This window comes from Odontesthes bonariensis, chromosome 16, assembly GCF_027942865.1.
Source record: "Odontesthes bonariensis isolate fOdoBon6 chromosome 16, fOdoBon6.hap1, whole genome shotgun sequence".
Lineage (NCBI taxonomy): Eukaryota > Metazoa > Chordata > Actinopteri > Atheriniformes > Atherinopsidae > Odontesthes > Odontesthes bonariensis.
Genome location: NC_134521.1, coordinates 1402869 through 1420887, shown reverse-complemented (window position 1 = coordinate 1420887; position 18019 = coordinate 1402869). Strand labels below are relative to the sequence as shown.

Sequence of the window (18019 nt, the reverse complement as noted above, 5' to 3'; positions counted from 1 at the left end):
TCATTTTTATCAAGGTCCTGTGTAAAATACAGCTTTTATGCCATTTTAAATATGCCTAAGTGCTTAATATTAAGTGCTTTTCAATGCATTTTCCCAATGCATTGTGGGTACTTGCATAAAGGCATCTGCAAGGCCCAATATGGCTCCAAAAGAGCTCCATCTTGGCTTTGCCCTCATAAGCAGTCTTAGCCCAGAGCAGGCTGTTAAGCTTGTTGCTAGGAGACAGCTCGTCAGCACGCGAGCTGCTCCAACTGACAGCTGCACCAACTGACAGAGACTTCTGCTGTTTAATTTGACCATTTTGGACTTTCACCTACTTTCTCGAACAAACGGTCACAGCTCGAAAAGTAAATGCCGTATCCGAATAAATTTTGTACCGTGAGCGCCCCAAGGGACGGCAGAAGCCAGCGGTGTAATTTTCATTCGGCTACCATATAAGGCTCGTTTTTTATGGCAGTTTTAAAATTATTGTTACACATTGATTTTATGATTTTAGCCATTTATAATGGAGGGAACGTCAGTTAGAGGGACGACTCTTTGCGCTCAGAGGCAATTTGTTGTAAATCTGTTAGGCAGAGGTCAATGAGTGTGACATTGTGTGAAAGAGGACGAAAATGCCTACGTTTTGTGATAAAATTTGTCCAGATCGGCCAGATATTTCGGACATGAGAGAGATTTGTTTGACGAATCCGTGCAGAATGAAATTTAGAGTGAGCAGTAGAGTGGGAGAGACGCAGGACCTGACATGTTGTCACCCTAAAACGTAAACTGCCGTTGTGTCAAAGCCGTATAAGATATATACAAACCCTTCAATTCAGTTAAAGCCGAGAGCCTCGTGTCACTTACAAAATTTGAATGAGGTCTGTGCTATGCTGTATGGCTTAGTTATAAGGCCTCAGAAAAGGCCATTTTGCAGCTCGTTTAGGCCCAAAATCGCCTTTTTTTTAATTTTCCATGCGTTTTCCAATCAACATTTTTCCGACTTTTTCCCATTTTGCCAGAATTCCTTTTGACTAATGAGATCCAAACGAAATAGCACACCATTCCCGATCAATACGCACGTAATGGTGTGCTTTTTATGTCGGTCGGAGCATCGCTGCCAGACTAGTAGCGAACTTTAGGGCGGAAACGGGAAAATAATAAGAGTCTGGCACAGGAGTGATATGTGTGTCTAGTGCCTTCGGCATTGGCACCCATAACTAACTTGAAGACATGAAACCTCAGAAAGTCTAATATGACCCCTTTAAGGTCATATAAATTTATTCTTATCTGAAGAAAAAACATTCTTATTCTCTCAATATTGTTGTGTTTTGTAAATAAGCATGAACTTTAAGCTGTTGTTTTGGTACTTTGTTAAGTCAGTAATTAATACTATTAGAAGAGTAAATATTTCATATTGTGAATACAATTATGCCCATTAGTTTTTAAGATTTTGTCAGTAATTGATCAAATGTGAAATGTAGCATAAACTCGTACATATTCGAGTCAAAAGACTGACTGAAGTAGTTACTAACTGGAGGAGAGATTTCATGACCCATCAGTGATCTGGTAACCATGTTAACATGATGCATCATGGGATCAGGTTGCCAGGAAAGAGCTCATAAATTAAATGTTGGGTCAAGTAAACCAAGCAGACCAGCTTTGCCCACAAGGAAACAGGAGCTGACCTGACACCTATCTTCACAGGTGAAGAGTCTTTGTATGATTTTAAGTTTTTAACAATGTGTTGCATCTAAAGTGTTTTAGGGACACAAACTAAATCAGTGATTCTTTAATGTTTCAGTCAAATGGATCGTTTACATTTTCACTTTTCTCTCCAATGTATGTGTTTATCTAACTATCATCACTGCGTTTACAGAGACTAAAGTGGATTTGTAGGGTTTTTGTCGTCCAGTGACATTAATATATTGATATTTCTGATTTCTTAAATGTTATTTGTGAGATGTCCAACACAACTGTTGGACTAGGGTGGCCAGAAAGAGTGTTGTATACCACTCTGACTACAGTTCCTTGCTGTATATTCCTCTTCATTAATGGGACCATGTTGTACACTTTGAGGAGTAAACCAGTGTTTCGTGAAACTTGCCGCTACATTCTTCTTTATAACCTCCTGTTTGCAGACACCGTTCAGCTGACACTGAGTCAGTTGATGTACATATTGTCCTTCTCTAGAATATTTCTGACATATCCTGTATGTGGTGTTTTCCAAATGATTGGTAACCTAACAAATCCAGTCTCCCCTCTGATACTGGTGGTGATGTCTTTGGAGAGATGTGTAGCAGTGTGCTACCCTCTGAGGCACGCTTCCATCATCACCATCAGAAACACAGCAGTGGCTGTTATTGTGGTTTGGGCCATTTGTTTTACTAATGTTGTCATTCAGATTCTTTTGCTGTTAGAATTTCCCTTTGAAGAACTACAAACTCTGCAGATGAACACCTTATGTAAATCAGCTTCCATGTTTCTTACACAACGATATTACGATTATGACAGAGCTTACAATTATTTTCTGTTTATTTCTGCTGGTATGACGATCACCTCCACCTATATTGTTGTAATTATAGCAGCCAGGTCAGCTTCCACAGACAAAGCTTCAGCTCTTAAGGCTCGTAAAACACTGCTGATGCATCTGGTGCAGCTGGGCTTCAGTATCTCCTCAACGATACATAACCCATTATTAATTGCTGTCTCAAAACTTGTTCTCTTTAGTGTACTAATACGCATCCAGAACTTTTTTTATGTGTTTTTTATCATTCTTCCCAGGTGTTTGAGTGCACTGATCTATGGCCTCAGAGATCAGACCATCAGACCTGTCCTCATGTACAATCTATGCTGTCAAATTAAACTTTCAGTTATCTCAGTAAAGCCAAAAGTTTCCCCTTAACCCGTTATGACTTTGAGAAACATTTGCATCAATTTACCCCTCAAGCCTGAGGTGACATTTACAGGTGACATTATTTTCAAAAGCATTCATTTCCAATAAAAGCAACTTCAACTCTCAAATGGTCTTTATTTCATGATTGTAGTTTCTTCAAAAGTTGAAAAATAAAAGGTTAAGTACTGAACACTTTTTATTTTTCCAAAAATATCTCAGTTTTAGAATACGAGAATGGTAAAACTCAGTTATAACAAAGCCTTGGTCAAATTGAGCAAATATTCAATATATTAACCCGGTTCAACAGAAAAAGTAGAAAAATGTATTAAACCAAAATCTTTGTATTCATCCTAATATTTTCAATTTTTTGTGCCCTAGTAGGACATTTTGTTTGTGTCCAGCACATTTTTTGTCATCAGCAAAACAACAGGAATTTGAGTATTAATGTCTTTAACAAAAGCATTACATTTTCCAAACCCTAACAAAGTATTTGTAATGCTTAGCATGTACCAATACTTCCTAAATATCTAAATTCAACTACATAGTTCTTCATGTCTAATCCTGACCGAAGAGCATCTCTGACAGATAACCTATAAGTGAATAAAAAACAAAAACTAAGATCTCCTGTGTATCTTCATCACCAAATAATCTAAAAGTGTCAGTGTGATATGATAAATATTTCTGTTGTTATGATTTTATAAAATGGCTGAAAAGTGTATTCCTCTTTGTATTTATTTTCATATCCACAAGCACAAAATTAATTTGGACTTTTATGTCCCAGGAGACAGTTTAATAGATTATAGTTTTGAACAATTTCACAATCTTCTGTGAGACTGTTGAGTTTATGGATGGAACTAATCTGTATTTTTTTTCATGAATATTTATAAAATGACTCCAGATACTTTATTTTCTTCATTTCATACATTTTTCTTGGTTGTGCTGGTTCCAGTATTGTTTATTCCAGTCAGTTTATGTTATAGCTTTTATAGAATCATTTTTCATCCATCATGTGTTGTCATCTCAAAGAAACCTGCCTTCAGGCTATCAGAATCAACAGTGCAGGCACCTAAAACTTAAAATCAATGTCAATTTAACTGGCTTTTACCAATCAGATTCATTGGCTTTAAATAATCAGATTTCAAGTTGTCGACACTGACGCCATCCTGCAGCGTACAATCACCTCAACATCTTTAAGTCCATTAATTGGATGGTCAGATAGAGGTCATTTGTAGACTAGCACATGCCAAAGCATTTTCATGATTTGATAGCTGCTTCTTGAACAGATGAACAGAGAAGACATTAATTTGGTAGCAGATGTACTTTTAAAGCCATTTTCAAAATGGAATTTTCAAGAAAAGCTAGATCGGGAGAAAGGGTCAGACATCCCCAGAGCTAGCAATCCTGACCCAACCAGGGAAAGGCTTTGTCTGCTACTTTCACTTTCGTAACTATGTGCAGTACTGTAGTGGTTTTAACATTATTAGGTTACATATGGGCTGTAATAAAAGTTAAACACAGATTGAAGAATGGATCATGGTTTTACTTGGCCCTTCCTGCATCGTGTCCTTTTTGGGGCAGACGGGCTTGCGTGGTGTTGTGATCTCCAGAGGTATGTCATATGGAGCTATATGCTCCTGGTAGTTTCTCCCAAGGTGAACAGGTCCAGACGAACGCGATCCGAAAACCCCCATGAAGAAGGAACACAAGAAAACATGTACCCTGCCCGGTATAGGGTTGCCGGGACCCACTCCTGGAGCCAGACCCAGGGGTAGTGTTCGTCGGCAAGCGCTTGGTGGCCGGGCAGCCCACATGACACCATATGGTGACGAGTTAAATAAGATGGCGGGGAAAACTGCGGGCCAGACCTGGTAGACCCAAGCGTGTTGTGAGGGTCTGCTGGGAAAGGCTGGCAGTGGTACCTGTTCGGAATGATTTCAACTCCCACCTCCGTCAGAAGTTCTGACTTTGTAGGGGACATAGAGTCCGAGTGGACTCTGTTCATAACCTCCGTTTTGGAAGCGGCCGGATGCAGCTGTGGTCAATTCCTTGTTGTTTTTTTTTACAGCGGCAACCCAAGAACCCACTGCTGGACCCCAGCTGTTCAGGAAGCCGTCAGATTGAAGATGGAGGCCTTCAGGGCCTGGTTGGCTCGGGAGGCCCCTGATGCAGTAGATGGATATTGACAGGCTAGAAGGGCGGCTGCGGTTGCGGAAACAAAATCTGTGGCATGGGAGGAGTTCGGGATGGCCATGTAAAGTGACTTTCGGTCGGCCTCAAAGTGGTTTTGGGGCAACATACGGTGACACAGGACGGGTCAGAGTAGTCTTGCTCAAGCTTTCTTCGGAAGGAGTGGCGATCCTTTTACCTCAAACGAGGATATCGTTGGATGGTGGAAGGAACACTTTGAGTAGCTTCTGAACCCGAGGGACATGCGTCCTGTACAGGAGTCAGAGCCGGAGGCAAAAAACTCCTTGGCAGCAAGGCCCTGGGGGTGGATGAAATGCGCCCGGAAATGCATAAGGCTCTGGATGTTTTGGGGCTGTCGTGGCTGACACGTTTCTGCAATATCGCGTTGACCTTGGGTGCAGTACCCTTGGACTGGCAAACCGGGGTGCTTGTCCTTATTTTTAAAAAAGGGGATCGGACGTTGTGTGCCAACTACCGGGGTATCACATTTCTCAGCCTCCCTGGAAAGTCTATTCTGGGGTGCTGAAAAAGAGGCTCCGTCTGATAGTTGAACCTCAGATTGAGGAGGAACAATGCAGGTTCTGCCCTGGCCGTGAAACAATGGATCAGCTTTTCACCCTCTCACAGATCACTGAGTGGGCATGAGAGTTTGCTCATCTAGTCTTCATCTGTTTTGTGGACTTGGAGAAGGCCTACGACTGTGTGCCCCCAGAGGTCTTGTGGGAGGTGCTTTGAGAAAATGGGGTGCAGGGGCCGCTAGTGCGGGCTGTTCGGTCTCTGTATACCCAATATGACAGCTGTGTCCATATACTCGGCATTAAGTCGGCCTTGTTCGACGTGGGTGTTGAACTCTGCCAAGGTTGTGCCTTGTCTCCACTCCTGTTTGTGATATTCATGGACAGGGTGTCAAGGTGTAGTCGAGGTCAAGAGGGCGCTGTGTGTGGTAGTCTGAGGGTAGTCTGCTATTTGCAGTTGATGTTGACCATTTGGCTCCATCACATGAGAGGGAAATCAGGAATCGTGGTAGGTGTGTAAGGATCTCACAAAAGGACAGGGGACACTGGAAACTAAATAGGGAACTGGGAGTGATTAGTTAATGAGTGCAGCTGATTGGGAAAACACAGGTGAAGTGAGTGAAGCTAATGAACTGAACATGGGAAGTGAGGGAAAAACGATGGCAAAACTAAAACATGGCAAAGCTTAACTAAACATAGACTTAAAAACTAACACATGATAAAACATGAAACTAAAAACATGGGGAAAGCCCCATGGGCGTGACAGATCCCCCCCCCCCTCAAGGGATGGATCCCAGACAACACAAAACGTGGGTGGGAGGGAGGGGATCGTAGCTGGAGGCGGTCTGGCGGGCGGCTAGACTTCCTGCGACGTGACTGCAAGGGCCGATCTCGCATGTGGCCAGAGTTCCGGCTTCAAGTGGCAGGAGGCGGTCTGGCGGGCGGCCAGACTTCCTTTCGACGAGGCAGCAGGAGGAGAAGCCGGAGACCGTCCGGCTGGCGGCCAGACATCCGGCGAGGGGGGAGCCCCCCCCTTAAGGGATGGATCCCAGACATCCCAAAAGTCTGAGGGTGGGAGGGAGGGGCCGGGGCCCCATGGGCTCTGTGGGGGCCAGTTCGGGCTTAATGGCCTCTGTGGCTGACTCGGGCTCTGAGGCTAAGTCAGGCTCTGTGGCTGTGGCTAACTCGGGCTCCGTGGCTGTGGCTAACTCGGCCTCTGAGGCTAACTCAGGCTCTGGGGCCACCCGCCCGGACCATCTCCTGCCACTCGAGGCCGGAACTCTGGCCACATGCCAGATCGGCCCTTGCAGTCACGTCGCCGGAAGTCTGGCCGCCCGCCAGACCGCCTCCAGCCACCTCGTCGCAGGAAGTCAGGCCGCCCGCCAGACCGCCTCCTGCCGCCTCATCGCAGGAAGTCTGGCCGCCCGCCATACCGCCTCCGGCTTCGAGCTCCTCCCTCCCACCCACTTTTTGGGTTGTCTGGGATCCTTCCCTTGAGGGGGGGGGGGGGGGGGGGGGCTCTGTCACGCCCACGGGACTTTCCCCATGTTTTTAGTTTCATGTTTTATCATGTGTTAGTTTTTAAGTCTATGTTTAGTTAAGCTTTGCCATGTTTTAGTTTGTCCATTTTTTTTCCCTCACTCTGATCATTAGTTCATTCCCCTCACCTGTCTGTTATTGCCACCCGCTGCACCCTGTCACTACTCACTCCCAGTCCTCTATTTAGTTTCCAGGTTTCCCCTTTCAGTTTGTCAGATCCTACTCCGTCATCCATGGTCCTTGTCACAGTAAGCCAAGCTAAGTAATTTAATGTCATGTCAAGTCAAGTTCAGTGTTTTTTCATAGTCAAAATATTTTTCTCACGGTTTAGTTCGTTTTCCGGCTCAGCCGTGTTTTGTGTTAAGCGTTTTTGTGAAAATAAATCAAGTTTGCTTTTTCAAAAGTCTGCATCCATGTCCTACCTCACCCACCCCACTCTGACAATACTTTGTCTCTTAATATTAGGAAAGGGCCACACGCTTCAATGTTATCTTTACATGAGGATGATTAGGGCTTTGTAACAGAACATGGTACCCATTCTTTGTTGGTAGGGATGATGATGTATCCCTCCTGACATGGTTACATTATAGCATGTTGATGCCTTAACTTGAGTTTCTGGACTCAGATCTAACTGTTTTAGGGCTGAACAAATTCTGCTTTGGGTGGTTTTGAATATGACTTAGTGAAACGGAAAGGGGGTTAGATCAGAAAGAGTATCTAGAACCAAACCCACCGACTGCTCTGTTTGGGGTCATGGCAGGGGAGAAAAAGCTAAATGGAGCATCGCGGTAGTTCTGGCAGACCACGTAGTCAACGCGCCCTTTGCCTATTGGCTGACGCCGACCCAACCCTTATGGCCAGCTGCGCTCAATGGGTAATCAGCTGCTGCTCGCAATTGGATGCTGGCATTTGGGGCACTTCATTTAAACTTGGTTTGCTATCACTGCTTTTTTTTGCTCTCTGCTTGCACCCACCACCTCCCCTGCTCCACCGACTTCTCATTGCCAAACAATGTCATACTGTTGTTCATTGTTGCTTGCTCTGTTCTAGGGGGTTTGTTGCCTTTACAGCAAATGGAAGGCACTCCACCTGAGGATGCTGCTGTTCCCTGTCTTGGCTTCCATGGAGCTCATGGAAAAGTCGGGAACTTCCTCCGAACAGAGCCATACCGCCAAACATAATTGTATGCATTCAGAATAAGCTTCTGAAATTCATCTCTGTTTCTCGTCTCGTTTTGACGAGAGTGGTTCTGACAGAACTATAGCAAAGCAACGCACTTTATCCTTTGCCTCCCTTCTGGCCCGACGAGCAGTTCTGCTCAGGTGGAAGGATGCTTTTCCTCCCACTCATGCGCAATGGCTGGAAGACGTCATGTCCTGCTTAAAACTGGAGAAGGTTAGATACTCACTTCAGCAATCAAATGAGAAGTTCCAGAAGGTGTGGGGCCCCTTCCTAAAAGTATTCCAGACTCTGTAAAGGCTTGGCCCTTGAGTACAGCTCAGCTATGCTGCACATTTTTGGCTCAGTCCTAGCTTTCGGCGTAACAGTGATCTTATACTATGACTAGTAACCTGGCTCTGACATGGGAGGGATTACTTTGTACACTGTTCGATTTTATTTGATTTATTTCATTCTTTTATTTCTGTATTCTTGTACATCTCACTTGTGCATGCTGTGATTGATGTATACCCATAATCATATCTCTGTATTGACTATGAAACACTGCACATTTGTTATGTTGAGAAAACTTCAATAAAAAAATATCTTGAATTAAAAAAAGAAAGTATATATTATTCTTTTGTTTGTGATGTGCAGTGTGGGAAATAATTATATTTGGAGTCTACCTTTTACTTTTTGGCTAGCAGAGCTTTTACATGCACAATAACACCATCTCACTCAATTGAAGACATGAAACCTCAGAAAGCCCAATATGACCCCTTTAAGGTCATATAAATGTATTCTTATCTGAAGAAAAAACATTCTTATTCCCTCCATAGTTTTCTATATTATTGTGTTTTGTAATTGAACATGAACTTTAAGTTGTTGCTTTGGTACTTTGTAAAGTCAGGAATTTTTAATACTATTAAATGAGTAAATATTTCACAATGTTATACCCATTAGTTTTTGTCAGTAATTGATAAAATGTGAAATGTAGCTTAAACTAGTACATATTATAGTGAAAAGACTGACTGAAGTAGTTACTAACTGGAGGAGAGATTTCATGACCCATCAGTGATCTGGTAACCATGTTAACATGATGCATCATGGGATCAGGTTGCCAGGAAAGAGCTCATAAATTAAACGTTGGGTCAAGTAAACCAAGCAGACCAGCTTTGCCCACAAGGAAACAGGAGCTGACCTGACACCTATCTTCACAGGTGAAGAGTCTTTGTATGATTTTAAGTTTTTAACAATGTGTTGCATCTAAAGTGTTTTAGGGACACAAACTAAATCAGTGATTCATTGATTACATTTTCACTCTTCTCTCCAATGTATGTGTTTATCTAACTATCATCACTGCATTTACAAAGCAGACTAAAGTGGATTTTTAGGGTTTTTGTCATCCAGTGACATTAACATATTGATATTTCTGATTTCTTAAATGTTTTCTGTGAGATGTCCAACACAACTGTTAGACTGGTGTTCCTGGAGAGAGTGTTGTATACCACTCTGACTACAGTTCCATGCTGTATATTCCTCTTCATTAATGGGACCATGTTGTACACTTTGAGGAGTAAACCAGTGTTTCGTGAAACTTGCCGCTACATTCTTCTTTATAACCTCCTGTTTGCAGACACCATTCAGCTGACACTGAGTCAGTTGTTGTACTTATTATCTATCTCTAGAATATTTCTGACATATCCTGTATGTGGTGTTTTATTCATGCTTGGTAACCTAACAAATCCAGTCTCTCCTCTGATACTGGTGGTGATGTCTTTGGAGAGATGTGTAGCAGTGTGCTACCCTCTGAGGCACGCTTCCATCATCACCATCAGAAACACAGCAGTGGCTGTTATTGTGGTTTGGGCCATTTGTTTTCTAAATGTTGTCATTCAGATTCTTTTGCTGTTAGAATTTCCCTTCGAAGAACTAGAAACTTTGCAGATGAACACGTTTTGTAATACAGTTACCATGTTGCTTACACCACTATATTACGATTATGACAGAGCTTACACTTACTTTCTGTTAGTTTCTGCTGGTCTGATAATCACCTCCACCTATATTGTTGTAATTATAGCAGCCAGGTCAGCCTCCACAGACAAAGCTTCAGCTCTTAAGGCTCGTAACACACTGCTGATGCATCTGGTGCAGCTGGGCTTCAGTATCTCCTCAACGATACATAACCCATTACTATTTGCTGTCTCAAAACTTGTTCTCCTTAGTGTACTATTACGCATCCAGAACTTTTTCTATGTGTTTTTTATCATTCTTCCCAGGTGTTTGAGTGCACTGATCTATGGCCTCAGAGATCAGACCATCAGACCTGTCCTTGTGTACAATCTATGCTGTAGAAGGAAACTTTCAGTTATCTCAGGAAAGCCCAAAGTCTGCCCTTAACCCGTTTATGACCTGTCGCAACATATGAATCGGTTTAATGTTCAAGATTGACATACACATTGCATCAATAATTTCATAATGTGTAATTATTAAAAAAAAGGAAAAAGAGAAACGTGGATAAAGATTAAAGCAAAAGCTATTATTTAAAAAAAAAGCTGAATGTTTCACCTCTCAAATGGTCTTTTTTTTCACGATTGTAGTCCCTTCAAAAGATGACGAATAAAAGATTATTCTGGAAATTTCTTTATTTTTCCGTAAATATCTCAGTTTTAAATGACTAGAACAGTAAAACAAAGCCTTGGTCTAAAAGACATTAACCTAGTTCGACAGAAAAATTAAAAAAATTAATAAACTGAAATCTCTTCATCCACTTATTGTGCATGTTTTATGTGCCTCAGTGGGACATTTGTTTTGTGTGTCCAACACATTTTTTTTCATCAGCAAAACAACAGGAACTTTTCATCCTTTCAGCCAGAAAAAGGAGATTTAATGCTGTACAGTATGTAATGACTTCGCGGAGGCTCTGAGACCAGCGGTTGCCGAACTGCTCTTTTATTGAGCTTTATACTTCACAACTTCCAGTACAATCATTCTGGCCAAGCAACACGGGGGACTCTCAGTACTGCTCCGCAACCAACCCCGGGAGAGCACCAAACCTGCACACAGACTGGCCCACGCCCACTCCTCTCCACCAACCACCAGCCCACACCTGAGTGACATGACCTGGGGTCCAGTGACATGACCTGGGGTCCAGTGACAGGGAGAGGATGAAACAAGCCAACTGTGTGCTTTTACCTTTATTCTGGGTCGTTACACAAAGTCCCTCGGCCACGAGGGACACACAAGAATGTGCAGACATGGGAACTCCATTCAGTTCAACGACCACAAGCAGGAGGAGACGACAAAAAAAATGCAACAGTAACAACAATATGCAATTAGTAACAAAACAATTCTCCATATAAATGCTTTTTTTTTCTTTTTTTTTTTTACAAGCAACAGGAAAAACATTCTTTGCCAGTCCATAACAAAATCAAATTTGTTTCTAAACTAGGAAGGCCCGGGTGGACTACCGGTCCTTCCAGTGAGACCAGGGTCCATTCTTGCCCTCTAAGACTAAGAGGTCTCACTCCTAACTAGACTCCCTGCCAAAGGGGCCCACAAAGTCCCTAAGCTGAATCGGAACTCTCCTCTGTCTCTGTGGCCTGGAGACGCTGGAGACGAGCAGGCTGGTGTTGCTGCCGCTGGTAGTGGGGATGCGGAAAGGGACGATGGATGGAAAGGTGAGGAAGCCTGCGGGGACGGAGCTGCTGATGTAGCCTGTGAAGGTGCGGGAGAGACCCCCCTGTAGGGAGCCAGTCTGTCTCCGTGGAGAACCACCTTTCTCCCCTTGGCCGGCAGCTGCACCCGGTAGACGACTTCTCCAACCCTCTCTAGCACTCTACAAGGGCCCACCCACTGGCTGTCAAGTTTAGGGCACCGACCTTTCTTGTGCTAAGGGCTGTAGACCCACACCAGCTCCCCAGCCAGAAAATGCCTCCCTTGAGTTCTTACGTCGTAATCAGTGGTGGCTACTGACATTTTTTTTAGGTAGTGCAATTTCCAGTCTGTGAAAGCTGCATCAGAGTGTGCTGTGCGAAGCTGAACCGATTCCACTGATGCAAACTTGTTCTGTTCCCAAGCAGGAAATAAAATGTCCAATCGTCCAGAAACTCCTTGTCTTCCTTAAATAAACACAACGCAGAGTCGAGGGGTTATTTGGTCTGCCAAATAACCAAAGTGACTCTGTAATTTCTGCATTATTTGCCAATCAGTTAATATTACACCTTAACCATTATTTATTTATTTTCCTCATATTGTTCCAGGATTCTATGAAATAAGTAAACACATAAGCTCTTAATGATAAGATTCATTAAATTTTCATTCTAAAGAATGTAATTAAAATGACAGCATATAAATCCAAATCAAGTGTTTATTGATGTTTTGGAAAATATGACTTAGAAAAGCATAACCAATTGTCAAACATGTGCAGCTTACTTATGTGAGATTTCTCTCTTTTTTAAATAAAATACTGCACCATAAACAATGAATGTATCATTATACATTCTGCTATTATTGTCAACATTATATAAAAGATTTAAATCATTAGAAGTCAATGACTGAGCACAAAAGGTCAAGTTATTTAGCTACATCAAATACTACATCGAAAAATACCAGAGTTGGTGGAGCCCTGGGTTTCATCTTTAACTCGTAAGGCTAGCTCGAAAATCCCACAAAATTCTTCCAAACTTCCTTCTCCGCATTAGTACGACGACTAAAGGGTACTTCTTTCAGAAACACTACCGTATTGATGCACTCGACACTCGCCATCTTCTTCGTAGAATGTTTTTTTTCTTGGTTTTTTTTCTTTATTGAAAACCACAATGTTACAACAACAACGTAGAATGTTCATGGCAACAGACATATGACGAAAGCACATTGTGCGTCGTTTGTGCGAGCACATAAACCCTGACTTTGCCACAAAGGCCACAGGGCCTGACTTTGCCACAGAGGACACAGGGCCTGACTTTGCCACAGAGGCCGCAGAGCCTGACTTTGCCACAGGGCCGGACTTTGCCACAGAGGCCACGGGGGCTGATTTTACCATTGAAGCCACAGGGCCTGACATTGCCAAAGAGGCCAGGGGATCTTACTTTGCCACAGAGGCCACGGGGCTTTACTTTGCCACAGAGGCCACAGGGCCTGACTTTGCCACAGAGGCCACAGGGCCTGACTTTACCACAGAGGCCACAGGGCCTGACATTGCCACAGAGGCCACAGGGCCTGACATTGCCACAGAGGCCACAGGGCCTGACATTTCCACAGAAGCCACAGGGCCTGGCTTTACCATAGAAGCCACAGGGCCTGACATTGCCAAAGAGGCTACAGGACCTGACTTTGCCACAGCAGCAGAGGCCTGACTTTGCCACCGAGGCCACATGGCCTGACTTTGACACAGAGACCACAGGGCCTGACTTTGCCACAGAAGCCGCAGGACCTGACTTTGCCACAGAGGACACAGGGCCTGACTTTTCCACAGAAGCCGCAGGGCCTGACTTTTTCACAGAAGCCGCTGTGCCTGACTTTGCCAAAGAGGCCGCAGGGCCTGACTTTGCCATAGAAGCCACAGGGCCTGACTGCCACAGCCGCAGAGGCCTGACTTTGCCACCGAGGCCACAGGGCCTGACTTTGCCACAGAGGCCACAGGGCCTGACTTTACCACAGAGGCCACAGGGCCTGACTTTGCCACAGAGGCCGCAGGGCCTGACATTGCCAAAGAGGCCAGGGGATCTTACTTTGCCACAGAGGCCACGGGGCTTTACTTTGCCACAGAGGCCACAGGGCCTGACATTGCCACAGAGGCCACAGGGCCTGGCTTTACCATAGAAGCCACAGGGCCTGACATTGCCAAAGAGGCTACAGGACCTGACTTTGCCACAGCAGCAGAGGCTTGACTTTGCCACCGAGGCCACAGGGCCTGACTTTGACACAGAGACCACAGGGCCTGACTTTGCCACAGAAGCCGCAGGACCTGACTTTGCCACAGAGGACACAGGGCCTGACTTTTCCACAGAAGCCGCAGGGCCTGACTTTTTCACAGAAGCCGCTGTGCCTGACTTTGCCACAGAGGCCGCAGGGCCTGACATTGCCAAAGAGGCCGCAGGGCCTGACTTTGCCACAGAGGCCACGGGGCCTGACTTTGCCATAGAGGCCACAGGGCCTGACTTTGCCATAGAAGCCACAGGGCCTGACTGCCACAGCCGCAGAGGCCTGACTTTGCCACCGAGGCCACAGGGCCTGACTTTGCCACCGAGGCCACAGGGCCTGACTTTGACACAGAGGCCACAGGGCCTGACTTTGCCACAGAAGCCGCAGGACCTGACTTTGCCACAGAGGCCGCAGGGCCTGACTTTGCCATAGAGGCCACAGGGCCTCAAATTGCCACAGAGGCCACAGGACCTGACTTTTTTACAAAAGCCGATGGGCCTGACTTTGCCACAAAGGCCGCAGGGCCTGACATTGCCACAGAGGCCACAGGGCCTGACATTGCCACAGAGGCCACAGGGCCTGACATTGCCAAAGAGGCCAGGGGATCTTACTTTGCCACAGAGGCCACAGGGCCTGACTTTGCCGCAGATGCCACAGGGCCTGACTGCCACAGCCGCAGAGGCCTGACTTTGCCACCGAGGCCACAGGGCCTGACTTTGACACAGAGGCCACAGGGCCTGACTTTGATACAGAGGCCACAGGGCCTGACTTTGCCATAGAGGCCACAGGACTGGCTTTACCATAGAAGCCACAGGGCCTCAAATTGCCACAGAGGCCACAGGACCTGACTTTTTTACAAAAGCCGATGGGCCTGACTTTGCCACAAAGGCCGCAGGGCCTGACATTGACACAGAGGCCACAGGGCCTGACATTGCCACAGAGGCCACAGGGCCTGACATTGCCAAAGAGGCCAGGGGATCTTACTTTGCCACAGAGGCCACAGGGCCTGACTTTGCCGCAGATGCCACAGGGCCTGACTGCCACAGCCGCAGAGGCCTGACTTTGCCACCGAGGCCACAGGGCCTGACTTTGACACAGAGGCCACAGGGCCTGACTTTGACACAGAGGCCACAGGGCCTGACTTTGCCACAGAGGCCACAGGGCCTGACTTTACCACAGAGGCCACAGGGCCTGACATTGCCACAGAGGCCACAGGGCCTGACATTGCCACAGAGGCCACAGGGCCTGGCTTTACCATAGAAGCCACAGGGCCTGACATTGCCACAGAGGCCACAGGGCCTGACATTTCCACAGAAGCCACAGGGCCTGGCTTTACCATAGAAGCCACAGGGCCTGACATTGCCAAAGAGGCTACAGGACCTGACTTTGCCACAGCAGCAGAGGCCTGACTTTGCCACCGAGGCCACATGGCCTGACTTTGACACAGAGACCACAGGGCCTGACTTTGCCACAGAAGCCGCAGGACCTGACTTTGCCACAGAGGACACAGGGCCTGACTTTTCCACAGAAGCCGCAGGGCCTGACTTTTTCACAGAAGCCGCTGTGCCTGACTTTGCCAAAGAGGCCGCAGGGCCTGACTTTGCCATAGAAGCCACAGGGCCTGACTGCCACAGCCGCAGAGGCCTGACTTTGCCACCGAGGCCACAGGGCCTGACTTTGCCACAGAGGCCACAGGGCCTGACTTTACCACAGAGGCCACAGGGCCTGACTTTGCCACAGAGGCCGCAGGGCCTGACATTGCCAAAGAGGCCAGGGGATCTTACTTTGCCACAGAGGCCACGGGGCTTTACTTTGCCACAGAGGCCACAGGGCCTGACTTTGCCACAGAGGCCACAGGGCCTGACTTTACCACAGAGGCCACAGGGCCTGACATTGCCACAGAGGCCACAGGGCCTGACATTGCCACAGAGGCCACAGGGCCTGGCTTTACCATAGAAGCCACAGGGCCTGACATTGCCAAAGAGGCTACAGGACCTGACTTTGCCACAGCAGCAGAGGCTTGACTTTGCCACCGAGGCCACAGGGCCTGACTTTGACACAGAGACCACAGGGCCTGACTTTGCCACAGAAGCCGCAGGACCTGACTTTGCCACAGAGGACACAGGGCCTGACTTTTCCACAGAAGCCGCAGGGCCTGACTTTTTCACAGAAGCCGCTGTGCCTGACTTTGCCACAGAGGCCGCAGGGCCTGACATTGCCAAAGAGGCCGCAGGGCCTGACTTTGCCACAGAGGCCACGGGGCCTGACTTTGCCATAGAGGCCACAGGGCCTGACTTTGCCATAGAAGCCACAGGGCCTGACTGCCACAGCCGCAGAGGCCTGACTTTGCCACCGAGGCCACAGGGCCTGACTTTGCCACCGAGGCCACAGGGCCTGACTTTGACACAGAGGCCACAGGGCCTGACTTTGCCACAGAAGCCGCAGGACCTGACTTTGCCACAGAGGCCGCAGGGCCTGACTTTGCCATAGAGGCCACAGGGCCTCAAATTGCCACAGAGGCCACAGGACCTGACTTTTTTACAAAAGCCGATGGGCCTGACTTTGCCACAAAGGCCGCAGGGCCTGACATTGCCACAGAGGCCACAGGGCCTGACATTGCCACAGAGGCCACAGGGCCTGACATTGCCAAAGAGGCCAGGGGATCTTACTTTGCCACAGAGGCCACAGGGCCTGACTTTGCCGCAGATGCCACAGGGCCTGACTGCCACAGCCGCAGAGGCCTGACTTTGCCACCGAGGCCACAGGGCCTGACTTTGACACAGAGGCCACAGGGCCTGACTTTGATACAGAGGCCACAGGGCCTGACTTTGCCATAGAGGCCACAGGACTGGCTTTACCATAGAAGCCACAGGGCCTCAAATTGCCACAGAGGCCACAGGACCTGACTTTTTTTACAAAAGCCGATGGGCCTGACTTTGCCACAAAGGCCGCAGGGCCTGACATTGACACAGAGGCCACAGGGCCTGACATTGCCACAGAGGCCACAGGGCTTGACATTGCCAAAGAGGCCAGGGGATCTTACTTTGCCACAGAGGCCACAGGGCCTGACTTTGCCGCAGATGCCACAGGGCCTGACTGCCACAGCCGCAGAGGCCTGACTTTGCCACCGAGGCCACAGGGCCTGACTTTGACACAGAGGCCACAGGGCCTGACTTTGACACAGAGGCCACAGGGCCTGACTTTGCCACAGAGGCCACAGGGCCTGACTTTACCACAGAGGCCACAGGGCCTGACATTGCCACAGAGGCCACAGGGCCTGACATTGCCACAGAGGCCACAGGGCCTGGCTTTACCATAGAAGCCACAGGGCCTGACATTGCCACAGAGGCCACAGGGCCTGACATTTCCACAGAAGCCACAGGGCCTGGCTTTACCATAGAAGCCACAGGGCCTGACATTGCCAAAGAGGCTACAGGACCTGACTTTGCCACAGCAGCAGAGGCCTGACTTTGCCACCGAGGCCACATGGCCTGACTTTGACACAGAGACCACAGGGCCTGACTTTGCCACAGAAGCCGCAGGACCTGACTTTGCCACAGAGGACACAGGGCCTGACTTTTCCACAGAAGCCGCAGTGCCTGACTTTTTCACAGAAGCCGCTGTGCCTGACTTTGCCAAAGAGGCCGCAGGGCCTGACTTTGCCATAGAAGCCACAGGGCCTGACTGCCACAGCCGCAGAGGCCTGACTTTGCCACCGAGGCCACAGGGCCTGACTTTGCCACAGAGGCCACAGGGCCTGACTTTACCACAGAGGCCACAGGGCCTGACTTTGCCACAGAGGCCGCAGGGCCTGACATTG

The 18019-nt window shown here is 47.3% G+C and overlaps 2 protein-coding genes across 2 annotated transcripts; both read left to right on the top strand.

The window, feature by feature from the left end:
• The first annotated feature begins 505 nt into the window (after positions 1 to 505).
• LOC142401873 (odorant receptor 131-2-like) lies at positions 506 to 2884 on the top strand. Its single transcript, XM_075487334.1, has 2 exons — positions 506 to 572; positions 1977 to 2884. Exons 1-2 carry the CDS (start codon positions 506 to 508, stop codon positions 2882 to 2884), a joined length of 975 nt encoding a protein of 324 aa, XP_075343449.1.
• A 6591-nt stretch (positions 2885 to 9475) lies between these two features.
• On the top strand, positions 9476 to 10702 carry LOC142401630 (odorant receptor 131-2-like). The gene has a single exon (XM_075487097.1). The coding sequence runs from the start codon at positions 9733 to 9735 to the stop codon at positions 10672 to 10674; it is 942 nt and encodes a 313-aa protein (XP_075343212.1). The 5' UTR covers positions 9476 to 9732; the 3' UTR covers positions 10675 to 10702.
• The last annotated feature ends 7317 nt before the right edge of the window (positions 10703 to 18019 follow it).

Coding starts and splice junctions, on each gene's coding strand:
- LOC142401630 (XM_075487097.1), top strand. CDS start 9,733: ATGTCCAACACAACTGTTAGACTGGTGTTCCTGGAGAGAGTGTTGTAT.
- LOC142401873 (XM_075487334.1), top strand. CDS start 506: ATGGAGGGAACGTCAGTTAGAGGGACGACTCTTTGCGCTCAGAGGCAA. Junction 573..1,976: donor ATTTGTTGTAAATCTGTTAG/GCAGAGGTCAAT, acceptor TAGGGTGGCCAG/AAAGAGTGTTGTATACCACT.